Source organism: Cynocephalus volans, chromosome 16, assembly GCF_027409185.1.
Source record: "Cynocephalus volans isolate mCynVol1 chromosome 16, mCynVol1.pri, whole genome shotgun sequence".
Lineage (NCBI taxonomy): Eukaryota > Metazoa > Chordata > Mammalia > Dermoptera > Cynocephalidae > Cynocephalus > Cynocephalus volans.
Window position 1 is genome coordinate 57,256,469 of NC_084475.1, and position 14,215 is coordinate 57,270,683.

The following is a 14,215-nucleotide window of genomic DNA, read 5'->3' on the forward strand; positions in this document are numbered from 1 at the left end:
CCTAAGTCTAGTTCTTTCTTCTTCTGATTTATCCATCATGCCATCACCTGAGCATGATATTTTGCGTAGAAAATGCCTAGTCAATGGCTCTACATCTTCTACATGGAAAAATTTCAAACTCCTTAGCTAGACATTTGAAGCCTTCATGGCCTCTCTCCTATCTGAAACCTACCTCATCTTTAAGATCCTAAAATTCCTTTTCAGATTACCACAACCCTTCTCTCCTTTAGGAAATGGATGCATTTATACTGCCTTGAACTTGAACATTTCTCAAGTCTTTGAAGGCTCATTCAGAGTCCAAACCCCTTCATCTATGTATTGCCCTTAAGCCTACGGTACAGCCTTGCTCTAATTGGTGCTCTGTAACTATTGTCGATTGATTAGTTGGATTTGTATAAAATGCACATCTGATTGTATTCCTTCCTCACTTAAAAGGTTTTGATTGCCCTTGAGCTAAAGTCCTAAATCCTTACTTAAGTGGCTCACAAAGGCCTCTATGGAAAGGATCTTGCTGATCTTTTCATTTCTGTCTCTGTAGTGTTCCAGCCACATGAACTATGTTTCAGTTCCTAGAACACGCTCTCTCACTTCAGGCCTTAGCCTAGAACACTCACTCTTCCTTATCTGGCCTTGCTGATCTCTACTCATCCTTTAAGTCTCAGCTAAAGGACTAAGGACTCTATTTAGGTACCTGTATTTATCTGTGTTTTGTCACTTGTAACAGAATACCTGAAACTGGGTAATTTATTAGAAAATGAAATTTATTTCTTTCAGTTTTGGAGCCTGGGAAGTCCAAGGTCCAGGGGGCACATCTGGTGAGGGCCTTCTTGGTGGGAACTCCCTAGAGTGCCCTGGTGACATAGGATAACACATAGCAAGAGTGGCAAGAGCGTTTTTTACATGCTCACTTATTCTCCTTATAAAGCCAGTCTACTTCCTGTTAACCCATTAAGCCATTAATCCATGAATGGATTAATCAACTCATGAAGGCATAGTCCTCACAATCCAATCACCTCTTAAAGGCTCCACTTTTTAAATATATTGGGGATAAGTTCCAATAGAGATTTGAAGGGGACAAACATTTAAACTATATCAGCCCCCTTGTATGCTCACATAGCACCCCATGCTTCTCTATTGAAATACTCATCACATTTAGAATATACTTGTTTAATTTTCTGTCTTCTTAGCTACACTTAAAAGTTCCATAAGCTATGTCTGTCATGCTCACTGCCGTACCTCCAATTTGTAGAACTGTGTACATAATAGGGAGTAAGTATTTTTAGCATGACTGTAATGAATGAAACTTTTAAAACCGAGGAAGTGATTTTTAGAGATTGACTGAAAAAAGAAGGTTGATGATAATCGTAACAAATCAGACTTTTTTGTTATAATTAATAACATTAATTGGCTTATAGTGATTTTATTAAGCCATGTTAAATAGTCATTCTGAGACTACTTAACGGAACTGCTTTCCACTGATAGATCAACTGGATCTCCTTTGCTGTCTTCTGTTCTCTCCAAACATAAGATATGTGGGTAGAGAGAGCATTGTTACTACAGGGGTACTACTGAAACTTACCCGTTATCCCAAAAGCTCCAGCAACATTACTTTTAGTACAATAGCAATTTCAGATTATTCTACCTACCTCCCTCACCTCTGTGGCCAAGAAACACCTTTTACCATTTACTGTTTACCAGTATGTGCCAAGAGAACCATAAAATTGGAGGACTCACAACTCTTATCCCACCACCAAAACAACCACAAAAAATTTTTAAAAATCAACTCTAATATATCTGGGCTTTGCTAGAATGATGGAAAAGAGGACCATTAAATTGGGAATCTTGTAAACTACCACCACTACCCCTATGTATCACAAAATGAACAAAACAAAATAAAATCTAAAGATAATTTATTTCAGAAAATCAGAAAACAATTGTTTTTATGTATCAATTTGGGAGACTACCTTCGTTCGCTCTGAAAATAACCAGGAAGCAGAAGAAAACCTATAAGTCTACACTCCATATATATTTGAATATACTCAAATAAGCATCTTTTTTTTTTTTTAGAGTTCATGTTTTCTTATATTTTATTTGTATACATAAATAATTTTAGGGAGAACTTATGTGAAGCAAGTAATTTGAGAGGCCAACAATTTGGCTTATGAGTTAGAATTTTTTTTCTTTTCTTCATTCTACCTCCCAAATTTATGTATTTATTTAAATTTTTATTGAATCAAAATTGATTGTACATATTTTGGGGGTCCAACGTTGAGATATGTTGATCAAATCAATGTTATTAGCATATATATTGTTATAAATCATACTTACTCTTTATGTCCCTTTTCCAATCTCACCCCATCCCCTTCACCCTCCCCCCTCCCCCATCTAATTACCCTAGATTTCTTCTCTCCTTCTGAAAGAATAATGGTTACTTTGTTGATTTGTTGCCTAGATGATCTGTCCAATGCTAAGAGGTGTGATCAGACCCCCCAATATTACCATAGAGCAGTTTTTCTTCTGTCACTCTAGAATGGGCTTTGTGGAGAGAGACATCCTCTTCATTATCTCTGCTGGTGACTCCTTGTGTCAATGTACTCCAGTGGCTGGCAGACCATCTGCATCATTGTTCTCTGGTGTCTAGCCACTTTCATGGCAGCCATGGTTGTGGCTGTGGTGGGCCACCCACATGGAGGTGATGTTTTTGGCATGCTCCTTGGTTCTGGCTGTGTGCCTGGTTGTGGGGGGGGTCCAGTCCTCAGCTCCATCCTTTGGGTCCCTGGGTAGGCCCTGAGGAGCTGGCGCAGTGTGCTGGGTTGGGGGGGGTCTGGGTGGTCCTCGACTCTATGCCTCGGGACCCCAGGTGGGCCCCGAGGCGCTGGCACAGTGTGCCTGGTTGAGGGGAGGGGTGGTCCAGTGCCTGGCTCCATGCCTCACATCCCTGGGTGGACCCAAGGCACTGGTGGTGTGTCTGAATGGGAACTAATTTTTTTGTCCTTTGCTTACTTCTAAAGTGGAGGGATTTCCTGTTGGGACCAGCACTTGAGCTCTGTGGTTTAACTAAATTGCTGCTGTGCCGCTGCTTCCCTAGGGAAGGCTTTTTGTGCAGCACAGCCTATAATGTTTGACTTTATAGGTACTTCCATGTCACCTCTCCCAGGCTGATGGAGACGCAAAGGATTACTCAAAGCCCATTTTTCCAGAGCAGTGAGAGGACTGAAGGGGTTAATCACAGGAGGAATTCCTTCAAAAGAGAAGGATCCTAGGAATAGCCCCAAATCAGGTTTTCTCTCAGTTTTTATTGTCCAGGCAAGAAAGTTACAGAAAAGAACACAGCTGGTTAATCAGTCATAGTGAAAAAATAAACAAACTGGCTACATGACAGTCTTCATTAAAGCAGGTGCAACTTAAAAATAGTTCAAGCAATTTACTATCAAAGGGATCAAAAAACTAAGCTATGTGAAGTACAAAAAGAAGCAATGAGATAATTGCTATGGCAATGCTTAGTTCCCTAAGAAACTTAAGGAAACAGCTGAAGGCAAGATGTGGAACATGCCTCAACCATTAACCTTGAAGCTTTTAGCTCACACACTTTCCCATCATTAGGTTTAGCTGCACCAAGGACAACTGCCCTTAGAGCAATCACTTTTGCTGTATTACAGTTTTTTTTTTATCTACAACAGAGACTTTAGTCCTGTGAAAGTTTTCTGTTTTTCCCAATCTTAGCATTTCTATGTGTAATTCTAAACACTTAGGCTATTCCTTAAACTACAGGGCTTTGGCCCTGCTAAGATAAGGGTTAAGGCCCTGTAAACAAAAACATGTGCTTTATTAATGTTAGTATCCTCCACACTTCCGGCTCTCCAGAGACTTGGTGCACCTGGGTTGTGTAGTAACTGATCTGGGCCTGAGTCTTTTCATCAAACTGCACCCCATGCAATTCTATATTTCTGACTAGTTTCCTCTGAGTGTTCCTATGCTGATTGGGGTGCAGATCAGTTGTCCTTGCTGTACCCTGGTGTTCCCCCGGTGGGCCTGTCTCTCCCACTGCCCCTGCCGCAAATACTTCCTGTGGGATGGGCCATGCACCAGTCCCTTGCGATGACTCACCAGCCTCTGAGTGGCTCCATTTTTTTAGTTGTGGCTCCTTGCTCCTTTGTGGGTCCTTGGGAACCCTATTAGTGGTCTTGCTGGCCTGGGGGCCACCAAGGCCCTCTTATCCCCTGCTGCCTCCAAGCAACTCCATCTGAAGGGCACAGCTGCGGCTTTTGCTAGCTCTTGCTCCGTGTGCTCAGCAGTTCCAGCCTTAAGGCAGCCATGGCACGAAACGCTCCAAGCAGTTTTTTCTTTCTCTCATTGTGGCTTCTCTCACCTTCATGTACTCCGTAGGTCTCTCCTTCTCTTCCCCTGAGCTCTAGCAGCCTCAGCTTGGCTGTTGTTGCTTTTTTATACAGTTGTAAATTGGTTGATTTCTGGAAGAGAGTGATGCTAGGGACAGTCTATTCTGCCATCTTGACCGGACCCAAATTTATTTTTAATTCTAATTTTGCCTGGTAGAGGAGGTTGAGTTGACATTTTGTGTATGTGTGGTATTTTTTAATTTTTGTTTTTATTTATTTAATTTTTAATTTACATATTGATTGTACATATTAATGGGGTACAGAGTCATATTTCAACACATGTATACAATGTGTGACAATCAAATCAGGGTAATTAGCATATTCATCACAAAAAAATTATCAATTATTTGTGATAATTGTATTTAAGCTTCTCTCTTCTAGCCAATTGAGGCCATATAATAAATTATTGTTACAGATGCTTAGCCCCGCTGTAGACCACTAGAACTTATTTTTCCTATCTAGCTGTGATTTTGTATCTGTTAACAAACTTCTCCCTATTACAACTCCCCCACCCCCGTCACCTTCCCAGGCTCTCGTAACTACAAATCTCCTTTCTATTTCTATAAGCTCAGTATTTTTTTTCTTTAGCTCCCACATATGAGTAAGAACATGTAGTGATTATCTTTCTCTGCCTCACTTATTTTACTAAACATAATGTCTTCCAGGCTCATCCATGTTGCCACAAATGACAGGATTTCATTCTTTTTTATAGCTGAGTAGTATTCCATGGCGTGTATATACCACATTTTTTTTATCCATTCATATATCAGTGGGCACCTAAGTTGATTCCATGTCTTGGCTATCATGAATAGTGCTGCAGTGAACAGGGAATGCAGATATCTCTTTGGTGTACTGACTTCCTTTCCTTTCCAGGATAAATACCCTGCAGTGGAATTACTAGATCATATGGCGGTTCTATTTTTAGTTTTTTGAGGAATCTCATATTGTTTTCCATAAAGACTGTACTAATTTATATTCCCACCAACAGTTTATAAGAGTTCCCTTTTTCCGCATCTTCACCAGCATTTGTTGTTGTTTTTTCTTTGTCTTTTTGGTAATAAACATTCTAATTGGTGAAAGATGATCTCTTAGCATGGTTTTGATTTGCATGTCCCTGGTAATTAGCGATGTTGAGCATTTTGTCATATATCTGTTGGCCATTTGTATGTCTTCTTTTGAGAAATGTCTATTCAGGGCATTTGCCCACTTTTTAATCTGATTGTTTGGTTTTTTTGCTGAGTCATTTAACTTGTATATTCTAGATATCAATACCTTACCTGATGAATAAATTGCAAATATTTCTTCCTGTTCTGCTGGTTGCGTCTTTGCTCTGTTGATTGTTTCCTTTGTTGCGCAGAAGCCTCTTAGTTTGATAGAATCCCATTTGTCTGTTTTTGCTTGGGTTGCCTGTGCTTTAGAAGTATTTGCCATAAAACTTTTGCCCAGACCAGTATCTTGGAGTGTTTACCCTTGGTTTTCTTGTAGTAGTTTTATAGTTTCACGTTTTACATTTAAATCTTTAATCCATTTTGAGTTGTTTTTGTTATTTGATGAGAAATAGGGATTGCTTTCTCTATTCTGCATATGGATATCCAGTTTTCCCAGCATAATTTATTGAAGAAGCTATCCTTTCCCCAACGTACATTCTTGGCACCTTTGTTGAAAATCAGTTGGCTATGGATATGTGGATTTATTTCTGGGTTTTCTGTTCTGTTCCTTTGGTCCACGTGTCTGTTTTTATGCCGGTACCATGCTGTTTTGGTTACTATAGCTTTGTAGTATATTTCGAAGTCAGGTAGTGTAGTGCATCCAGCTTCATGCTTTTTGCTGAGGATTGCTTTGGCAATTTGGAATCTTCTGTGGTTCCATGTGAATTTTTTTCTATTTCTGTCAAGAGTAAACCAGCACTTGGTATGAGAACACCTTGGATAAGAAATTTAAAAACTGAGAATGGAAATGATGAAAAGGGAGAAATGAAAAAAAGAATTGACTGACACAGGAAAGAAATAGAAGAAAAAGACAAAATTGTCTCATAAGTGAATAAATTATGAGCTACCCAAAGGAGAATAGACTCAAATGAAAATTTAATAAGAAGCAATGAAGAAAGGCATGAAACAGCCAAGAGAATTAAAATGACGTAAAGGAAAAAATGAAATGAGTCAGAGAAAGTATTAGGAGTGGAAGACAGGCAAAGAAGACATAATATTCATATTATCAGAGTCCCGAAAAAGAAAAACAAAGCAATGGAACAGAATTAATATTTTAAAGTATAATCTAAAAAAATTTCTTAATGGAAATGGAAAAAAACAAAAACAAACTAAGTCTACAAATTGAAAAGGCTCTCTGGGTACCTGAAAAAATTAACCCAGAATTATCAACTCTGAGATATATCTTAGTAAAATTATTAGGTTTCAGAAATAAAGATAAAATTATCATGGCTTCCAGGCAAAAAGAACACCTAACTTACAAAGGCAGAATTCCAAAAAGCATCAGACATTGCAAAACTGACATACAAAGCAAGGCAACAATGAAGTAGTATTTTTTAAAAAACTTAATTGGAAGTGTGAACTAAGGATTTTATATCAAACCAAGATGTCCTTCAAATACCAAGGTTATAGAAAAAAGTTTTCAACATACAAGAACTTGGGTAATTTCTGAACCACCAGCCATTTCTGAGGAGTATACTAGAGGATGAGCTTCATCTAATCAATTAATGATTGGGAAATTTTCAGCAAAAGGACTACAAGGTAGGGATGGTGGTGGAAGTCTAATTACACACTGTTGTGTATTATAACAAAGTACAATATTGCAACTAAAAAGATGGGAGGAGAAAAGAGGAAAATGTGTGGGCAATAGGTGGGTTTTAAGGAATACTCAGGGGGAAGTACAAAAGTAACCACTAAAACAAAAATAGAAATACCAATCCCCCCTCCGTACCTCCTAAAGAAAAAGAAAAGAATACGCATCTCATAAAAAAGCCAGCTAGTATAACAAAATACATATAATTAGAAAATATTATGATAGAGTTGAGTCCAAATACATCATTCTTTAGCAACCAATTAAAAAGAGTTTCAGTTTGGCTTGTAGAACAAAAACCTTGCAGAGACAAGAGGCACATCTAAAACAAAGTGATTCAGAGAGGCTTAAAATAAAGGGTTGGACAAAAGTACTGTGTATTAGATAAATGGAACCAAAAGTAGCAATTCTAATACAGACAAATAGAATTCAACCCCCAAGCATTAAACATGACAAAGGGCATTTTTTTTTTTTTTTTTTTTAAAAAGATGACCGGTAAGGGGATCTTAACCCTTGACTTGGTGTTGTCAGCACCACGCTCAGCCAGTGAGCGAACCGGCCATCCGTATATGGGATCCGAACCCGGGGCCTTGGTGCTATCAGCACCGCACTCTCCCGAGTGAGCCACAGGCCGGCCCCAAAGGGCATTTTTTAATGTACATCTTATGGAGGTAGGTATACATAAAATTTACACCCTGGCAATGGAGACAGTATGGCACATTTACAAAAAATGGTTTTATGTATTAGGTCACAAAGGAAACATCAGTAACATCCAGGTGAGGTGAGTCTCTTACAGACAGCATGTAGTTGGGTCTACCCAAAAGCAATCAGACAAAACCAACCAGCATGTGGGGTGGGGGGAACCCAAAATTGAATACAAAAACTATCAAATGAACCTAATTGTATTACAAATGAATGACATAACAACAGTGAAGATCTCTAAGGAAGATATACAAATGGCCAACAGACATATGAAAAAATGCTCAACATCACTCAGCATCCGGGAAATGCAAATCAAAACCACACTGAGATACCATCTAACCCCAGTTAAGATGGCTAAAATCCAAAAGACTCTGAACGATAAATGCTGGCGAGGTTGCAGAGAAAAAGGAACTCTCAGACATTGTTGGTGGGACTGCAAAATGGTGCAGCCTCTATGGAAAATGGTATGGAGGTTCCTCAAACAATTGCAGATAGATCTACCATACGACCCAGCTATCCCACTGCTGGGAATATACCCAGAGGAATGGAAATCATCAAGTCGAAGGTATACCTGTTCCCCAATGTTCATCGCAGCACTCTTTACAATAGCCAAGAGTTGGAACCAGCCCAAATGTCCATCATCAGATGAGTGGATACGGAAAATGTGGTATATCTACACCATGGAATACTACTCAGCTATAAAAACGAATGAAATACTGCCATTTGCATCAACATGGATGGACCTTGAGAGAATTATATTAAGTGAAACAAGTCAGGCACAGAAAGAGAAATACCACATGTTCTCACTTATTGGTGGGAGCTAAAAATTGATATATAAATTCACACACACACACACACAAAAAAAACCGGGGTGGGGGGGAGAAGATATAACAACAACCACAATTACTTGAAGTTGATATGACAAGCAAACAGAAAGGACATTGGTGGGGGGAGGGGGAGGGAGGAGGGAGGGAGGTTTTGGTGATGGGCAACAATAATCAGCCACAATGTATATCAACAAAATAAAATTTAAAAAAAAAAAAAAAAAAAAAACAGTGAAGAGGTTGGGGAAGAAAGAACTAACCAAAGTCTGTATAAAAGTGTATCTTGATATAATGCTGTAGGGCTGAAGAGAAAAAGAACTATTCATAAGTTAGTGTTTCTCACAGAGGTATAGGTTAGCAATTCTGTAACTACTTTATGTATTTACTAGAATTGAACAAATAAGTTAATAGGTTGCCAATGAGAGCTGTTTCTTACTTGTGCAGAAAAGTTATAAACAAGGAAAAGTTGAATATTAAAATAAATCCTGCAGTTTTAGTTTGGGACCAGAAGTCTTAGTATAAATTCATGGTTTTAAAAATATAACAGAAAAGCACAGCAGTACACATGTTTACACATGCATGGGTTAGTATACCTATGTATGTTTCCTGCCTGTTTCAGCTGAGAGGCCTAGAAGCAGTGACTCCAGTAACAATGAGAACACCTAATGCCCCAATACTGGTCTTTGAACACCTCTCTCCAAGAAAGGAACTAAGGCTCCCAGGAGAAGTGGTTGATTCTAGGGCTGGGTCAGGAAAAATACAGGATGAGCCATGAACATCTTGTGGTGCCAGGAAGTAGGAAAATGCTCAAATATTTAATTTAAAAAAAAAAAAAGATGAGGGCGTGTTTAACAAACAGGAGTCAACCTGTAGGAGTTCCTAATGACCAAATCCAGAACATTTGAGCAACAAAATAATGATAGTATTAGATTTTAACCCGTAGGAAAGAATATATAAGTTTGTACTAATATAGATGATTCAATAAAGAAATAAATGGGAGGAAAGAGACAAGTCTTTCTCATAATAGAATTTCAGTGAATAAATGTAGAAGGAGGGAAAAAAAGAGAATCACTATGAGACCATATGCCACAGTGATAAATGTTGCAGACAAAGTCTACTGATGAATGCTAAAATTCTTGGGTGAAAATTTGAAGAGAAACAAAGTTTGCATAGTCTGAAAGTATCTTCCCCCAAATATTAATCAAGTTCAGAGAAGAGAAATTATCTTCCAAATGGACGAACCTAGCAGAGAGGAACTTGACTAAGGTAAACATCACCAGTAATATGACATATTAACATCAGGAACCTCTTGATATGATTCACTGAAAAGGACAACATCATTCTTGTGGTATTGTTGCCAACAATGCTAAGTTTACTCCAGTCATGAGGAAACAGCAGTCAAATCCAATTTGAAGGACATTTTACAAAGTAACTGATTAGAGCGCTTCGAAAGTGCCAAGATCACGGAATACAAAGAGAGTGAGAAACTGTAACCTTACTCAAGGAGACATCTGTTATTTTCTCTTAGTCAGATGCCATGTGAGATCCTGCATAGGAATCTGGAACAGAAAAAAGGGGCATTAAATTAAAAATGTGTGAAATTTGAAAAAGGTCCATGACTAATAATATTGTATTAATGTTAATTTCCTGTTCTTGATAATGTAAGATAATAAGATTTCCTTATTCTATGCTCATGTAAGATGTTAACTTTTGGGAAACTGAGCTAGTGATATAGGGAACTCTGGACCATTTTTACAACTTTTATTTAAGCCTTAAGTTAGGTCAAAATAAAAAGTTATTATTATTATTATTTTTTTTGGTGCTGAGTGGTACAGGGATCCAAATCCTTGAACTTAGTGTCACACGGTGGCTGAGCTAACTGGCCAGCCCCAAAAGTTAAATACTAAAGATGTTTTTGAGGCCCCAGTAAAGGATGTTGAACTTTGATTTTTCTTGTATCTGCAACAGGGCTAGAAAGAAGTTCCTGGAACATCGAGAAGAAACCATAACAATAGATCGTGTCTGCAGACAAGAAACATTTGCTTATGAAATGGTAAGATTCTCATCTTTTTACCCTTTTCCCATGAAATAGTAAACTCTCTGTCATTGGCTGAGTGTTAGTGATGACTGGATGATAGCTTTATATTGGATATGCTTATCTGAAAACAAACTAGAGAAACTCCATTTGTAATGAGAACTAATGAGAGAAAAGGATCCACAGAACTCAAGTGGCTGGATATCTGAGTCTTTGAGGTCTGTTTTTATTTTTGCTCTTAGTTTGGTCATACTGTCAGTATTAGGCTAAATTTGTGCCTTTTCACCACTATTCTGAACTTTTTTTCTGCTCCTGATTTTGGTTTAACTACGTTCTTAATCCTACTCCATTATCTCTTGTGTAAAACCCTAAGAAAAATTTAAGGTGGTGAGTTTTGAAGAATTAGGAGCTGAATGTGTTGAGAACCTACTATGTGCCAGACACTGTGCTGGACACTTAATGGTACATAAGGGCACCTATTATCTCTCCCACTTATTTTTCTTAATGTTTTATTTATTTATTTATTCATTTTTCTTTTTACTTTGGACAAGCACAAGGATCACTTTTTTATATTATTACAGTAAAGTTTACATAACATAAAATTTATCATTTTAACCATATTTATATGTTCGACTAAGTGGCATTAAGTATATTCACAATGAGTAACCATCACCACTACTTCCAGAACTTTTTTTGTCATCCCAAACAGAAATTCTATATCCGTTAAGCAGTAACTCACCAGTCTCCCCTCCCACAGCCCCTGGTAATCTCTGTTCTATTTCTATTTCTCTAGTTTGCCTATTCCTCACATAAGTGGAATCATATAATATTTGTCCTTTTGCATATGGCTTATTTTACTTAGTGTAATGTTTTAAAGGTTCATCCATGTCATAGCATGTATCAGAAATTCATTCCTTTTTATGACTGATTAACATTCTATTGTATGTATACGCCACATTTTGTTTATCTACTCATCTGTTGGTAGACATTTGGGTTGTTTCTACCTTTTGGCCTTAGTGGTAATGCTGCTGTGAATATTGGTGTACAAATATCTGGTTGAGTCTCTGTTTACAATTCTTTTGGGCTTATTCTTAGGAGAGGAATTACTGGACCATATAGTAATTCTATTTTTAACATTTTGAGGAACCACCAAACTGTTTTCATAGCAGCTGCACCATTTTATATTCTCATCAGCAGTGCATGAAGGTTCCAATTTCTCCATGTATTTCTCAACACATATTTTCTGTTATTATTTTTTTTCATATAATAGCCATCTGTAGTGGATTGGATTACATGCCCCCAAAACTCACTGAGGCTTGAATTATCTCCCAAGTTTTATGTATCAGAAACTTGGCCTCCACTGTGACTGTTTTTTTTTTTTTTTTTTTTTTTTTTTTTTTTTTTTTAAAGATGACCGGTAAGGGGATCTTAACCCTTGACTTGGTGTTGTGAGCACCACGCTCAGCCAGTGAGCGAACCGGCCATCCGTATATGGGATCCGAACCCGGGGCCTTGGTGTTATCAGCACCGTACTCTCCCGAGTGAGCCACGGGCCGGCCCACACTGTGACTGTTAAGAGGGTGGGAAATCCTATTACGGTAATTGAAAAGTGGAGCCTTGAAGAGGTGATTGGATTGTAGGACTGTGCAGTAGTGAATTGATTAAAAATGGTGGTCAGGGGCATTATTCTGAGGGCATTAAAAGAAGAGGAGAGTCTGTTTTTCTCTCTGCTCTCTCTGCTTCCACCATCTTGCAATGCGAGATGCTTGGGTGAATGTTGTTGCCACCAGATGAACTTTGGATTTTCCAGCCTCAGAAACTATAAGCAATAAATTTCATTTTTCTTTATAAATCACCCAGTTTCAGGTATTTTGTTATAAGCAACATAAACAGGCTGATACACCATCCTAGTGGGTGTGAATGGTATCTCATTTTGGGGAGGATGGGAGGAGTGCGGGCAACTGGCTAGTACAGGGATCCAAACTCTTGACTTTGGTGTTATAACGCTGGGTTCTAACCCCCTGAGCTGCCAGCCACCTTCTCTCCCTCCCTTCCTTCCACTAGAACTTTCAGTACTATGTACATGACAGTGGAGAAAGTTTGTCTAGTTGCAGGTATTAGGGGAAAATTTTTTAGTCTTTGCTGATATTAGGGGGAAAATTTTTAGTCTTTTACCACTGAGTATATCATCTGTGGGTTTTCCAAAAATGACCTTTATCATGTTGAGGAAGTCCCCTTGTGTTCCTAGTTTATTTCATGTTTTTATCATGAAAGAGTGTTATATTTTATCAAATGCTTTTTCTGCATCAATTGATATGATGATGTGGTTTTTTCGCCATCAATCTGTTATTGTGGTGCATTACATTGTTTGATTTGCTAATGTTAAACTACCCTTGCATTCTGAGAACAAATCTTACATGGTTGTGATGTACAAAGGTACTTCAAAAAGTTTGTAGAAAAATGGAATGAAAAGGTAGTCTGGATCTTTCCATGAGCCTTTTGAAATACTCTTGTATAATCCATTTAATAATGCTGCTGAATTTGGTTTGCTAGTATTTTGTTGAATATTTTTGCAATCATATTCATAAGGGATATTGGCCTATAGTTTTCTTTTCTTATGGCGTCTTCATCTGGCTATGGTATCAGAATAATGCTGGCCTCTTAAAATGAATTAGGAAGTGTTCACTCCTTTTCATATTTTTTGGAAGACTTTGAGAAGTACCAGAATTCTTATTCTGGTAAGAATTCTTTAAATGTTTTGCAGAATTGACTAGTAAAGTCATCTGGTCCTGGGCCTTTTTTTGTTGGAGGCTTTTCATTACTGATTCAACCTCCTTACTTGTTGTATGTCTATTTAGATTTTCTGTTCCTTCTTAAGTTAGTTTTGATAGTTTATGTATTTCCAGGAATTTGTCCTTTTCATCTAGGTTATCCAATTTGTTGGCATATAATAGTTAATAATTTTCTTTTGTAATCCTTTTTATTTCTGTAAAATCAGTAGTTTATCCACTTTTATTTCTGATCTTAGTCATTTGAGTTTGTTTGTTTTTTTATCAGTGGAGCAGAAGTTCGTCATATTTGATATTTTTAAAGAACCAATTTTTGTTTTCATTGTTTTTTTACATATGTTCTTTTTCTATTCTGTTTCACTTATTTCTGCTCTAATCTTTAGTTTCCTTTTTTTCTGCTAACATTGGGTTTAGTTTGTTCTTTTTTAGTTCCTTAATGTATACAGTTAAGTAATTGATTGAGATGTTGTTCTTTTTTATTGTAGGGGTTTACAGGTATAAATTTCCTTCTCACCACTGCTTTTGTTGTATCTCCTAAGTTTTGTATATTGTATTTTTGTTTTCATTTGTCTCAGAGTATTTTTTAACTTCCCTTGTGTTTTTTTCTTTAATCAATTGGTTGTTTTAAGTGTGGTGTTGTTTCATTTTTACATATTTGTGAGGTTTTCAGTT

General features: G+C 37.5%; 1 protein-coding gene across 4 annotated transcripts in view; it reads left to right on the forward strand.

Annotated features, from left to right (window-relative positions):
• SNAPC3 (small nuclear RNA activating complex polypeptide 3) overlaps positions 1-14,215 on the forward strand; it is a 40,659-nt gene that overhangs the window by 2,393 nt on the left and 24,051 nt on the right. For all 4 annotated transcript variants that reach the window (XM_063080331.1, XM_063080330.1, XM_063080332.1 and 1 more), the window contains exon 3: positions 10,688-10,772. In XM_063080331.1, the coding sequence (XP_062936401.1) occupies positions 10,688-10,772 (85 nt within the window). The remainder of the gene's footprint in view (positions 1-10,687; positions 10,773-14,215) is intronic.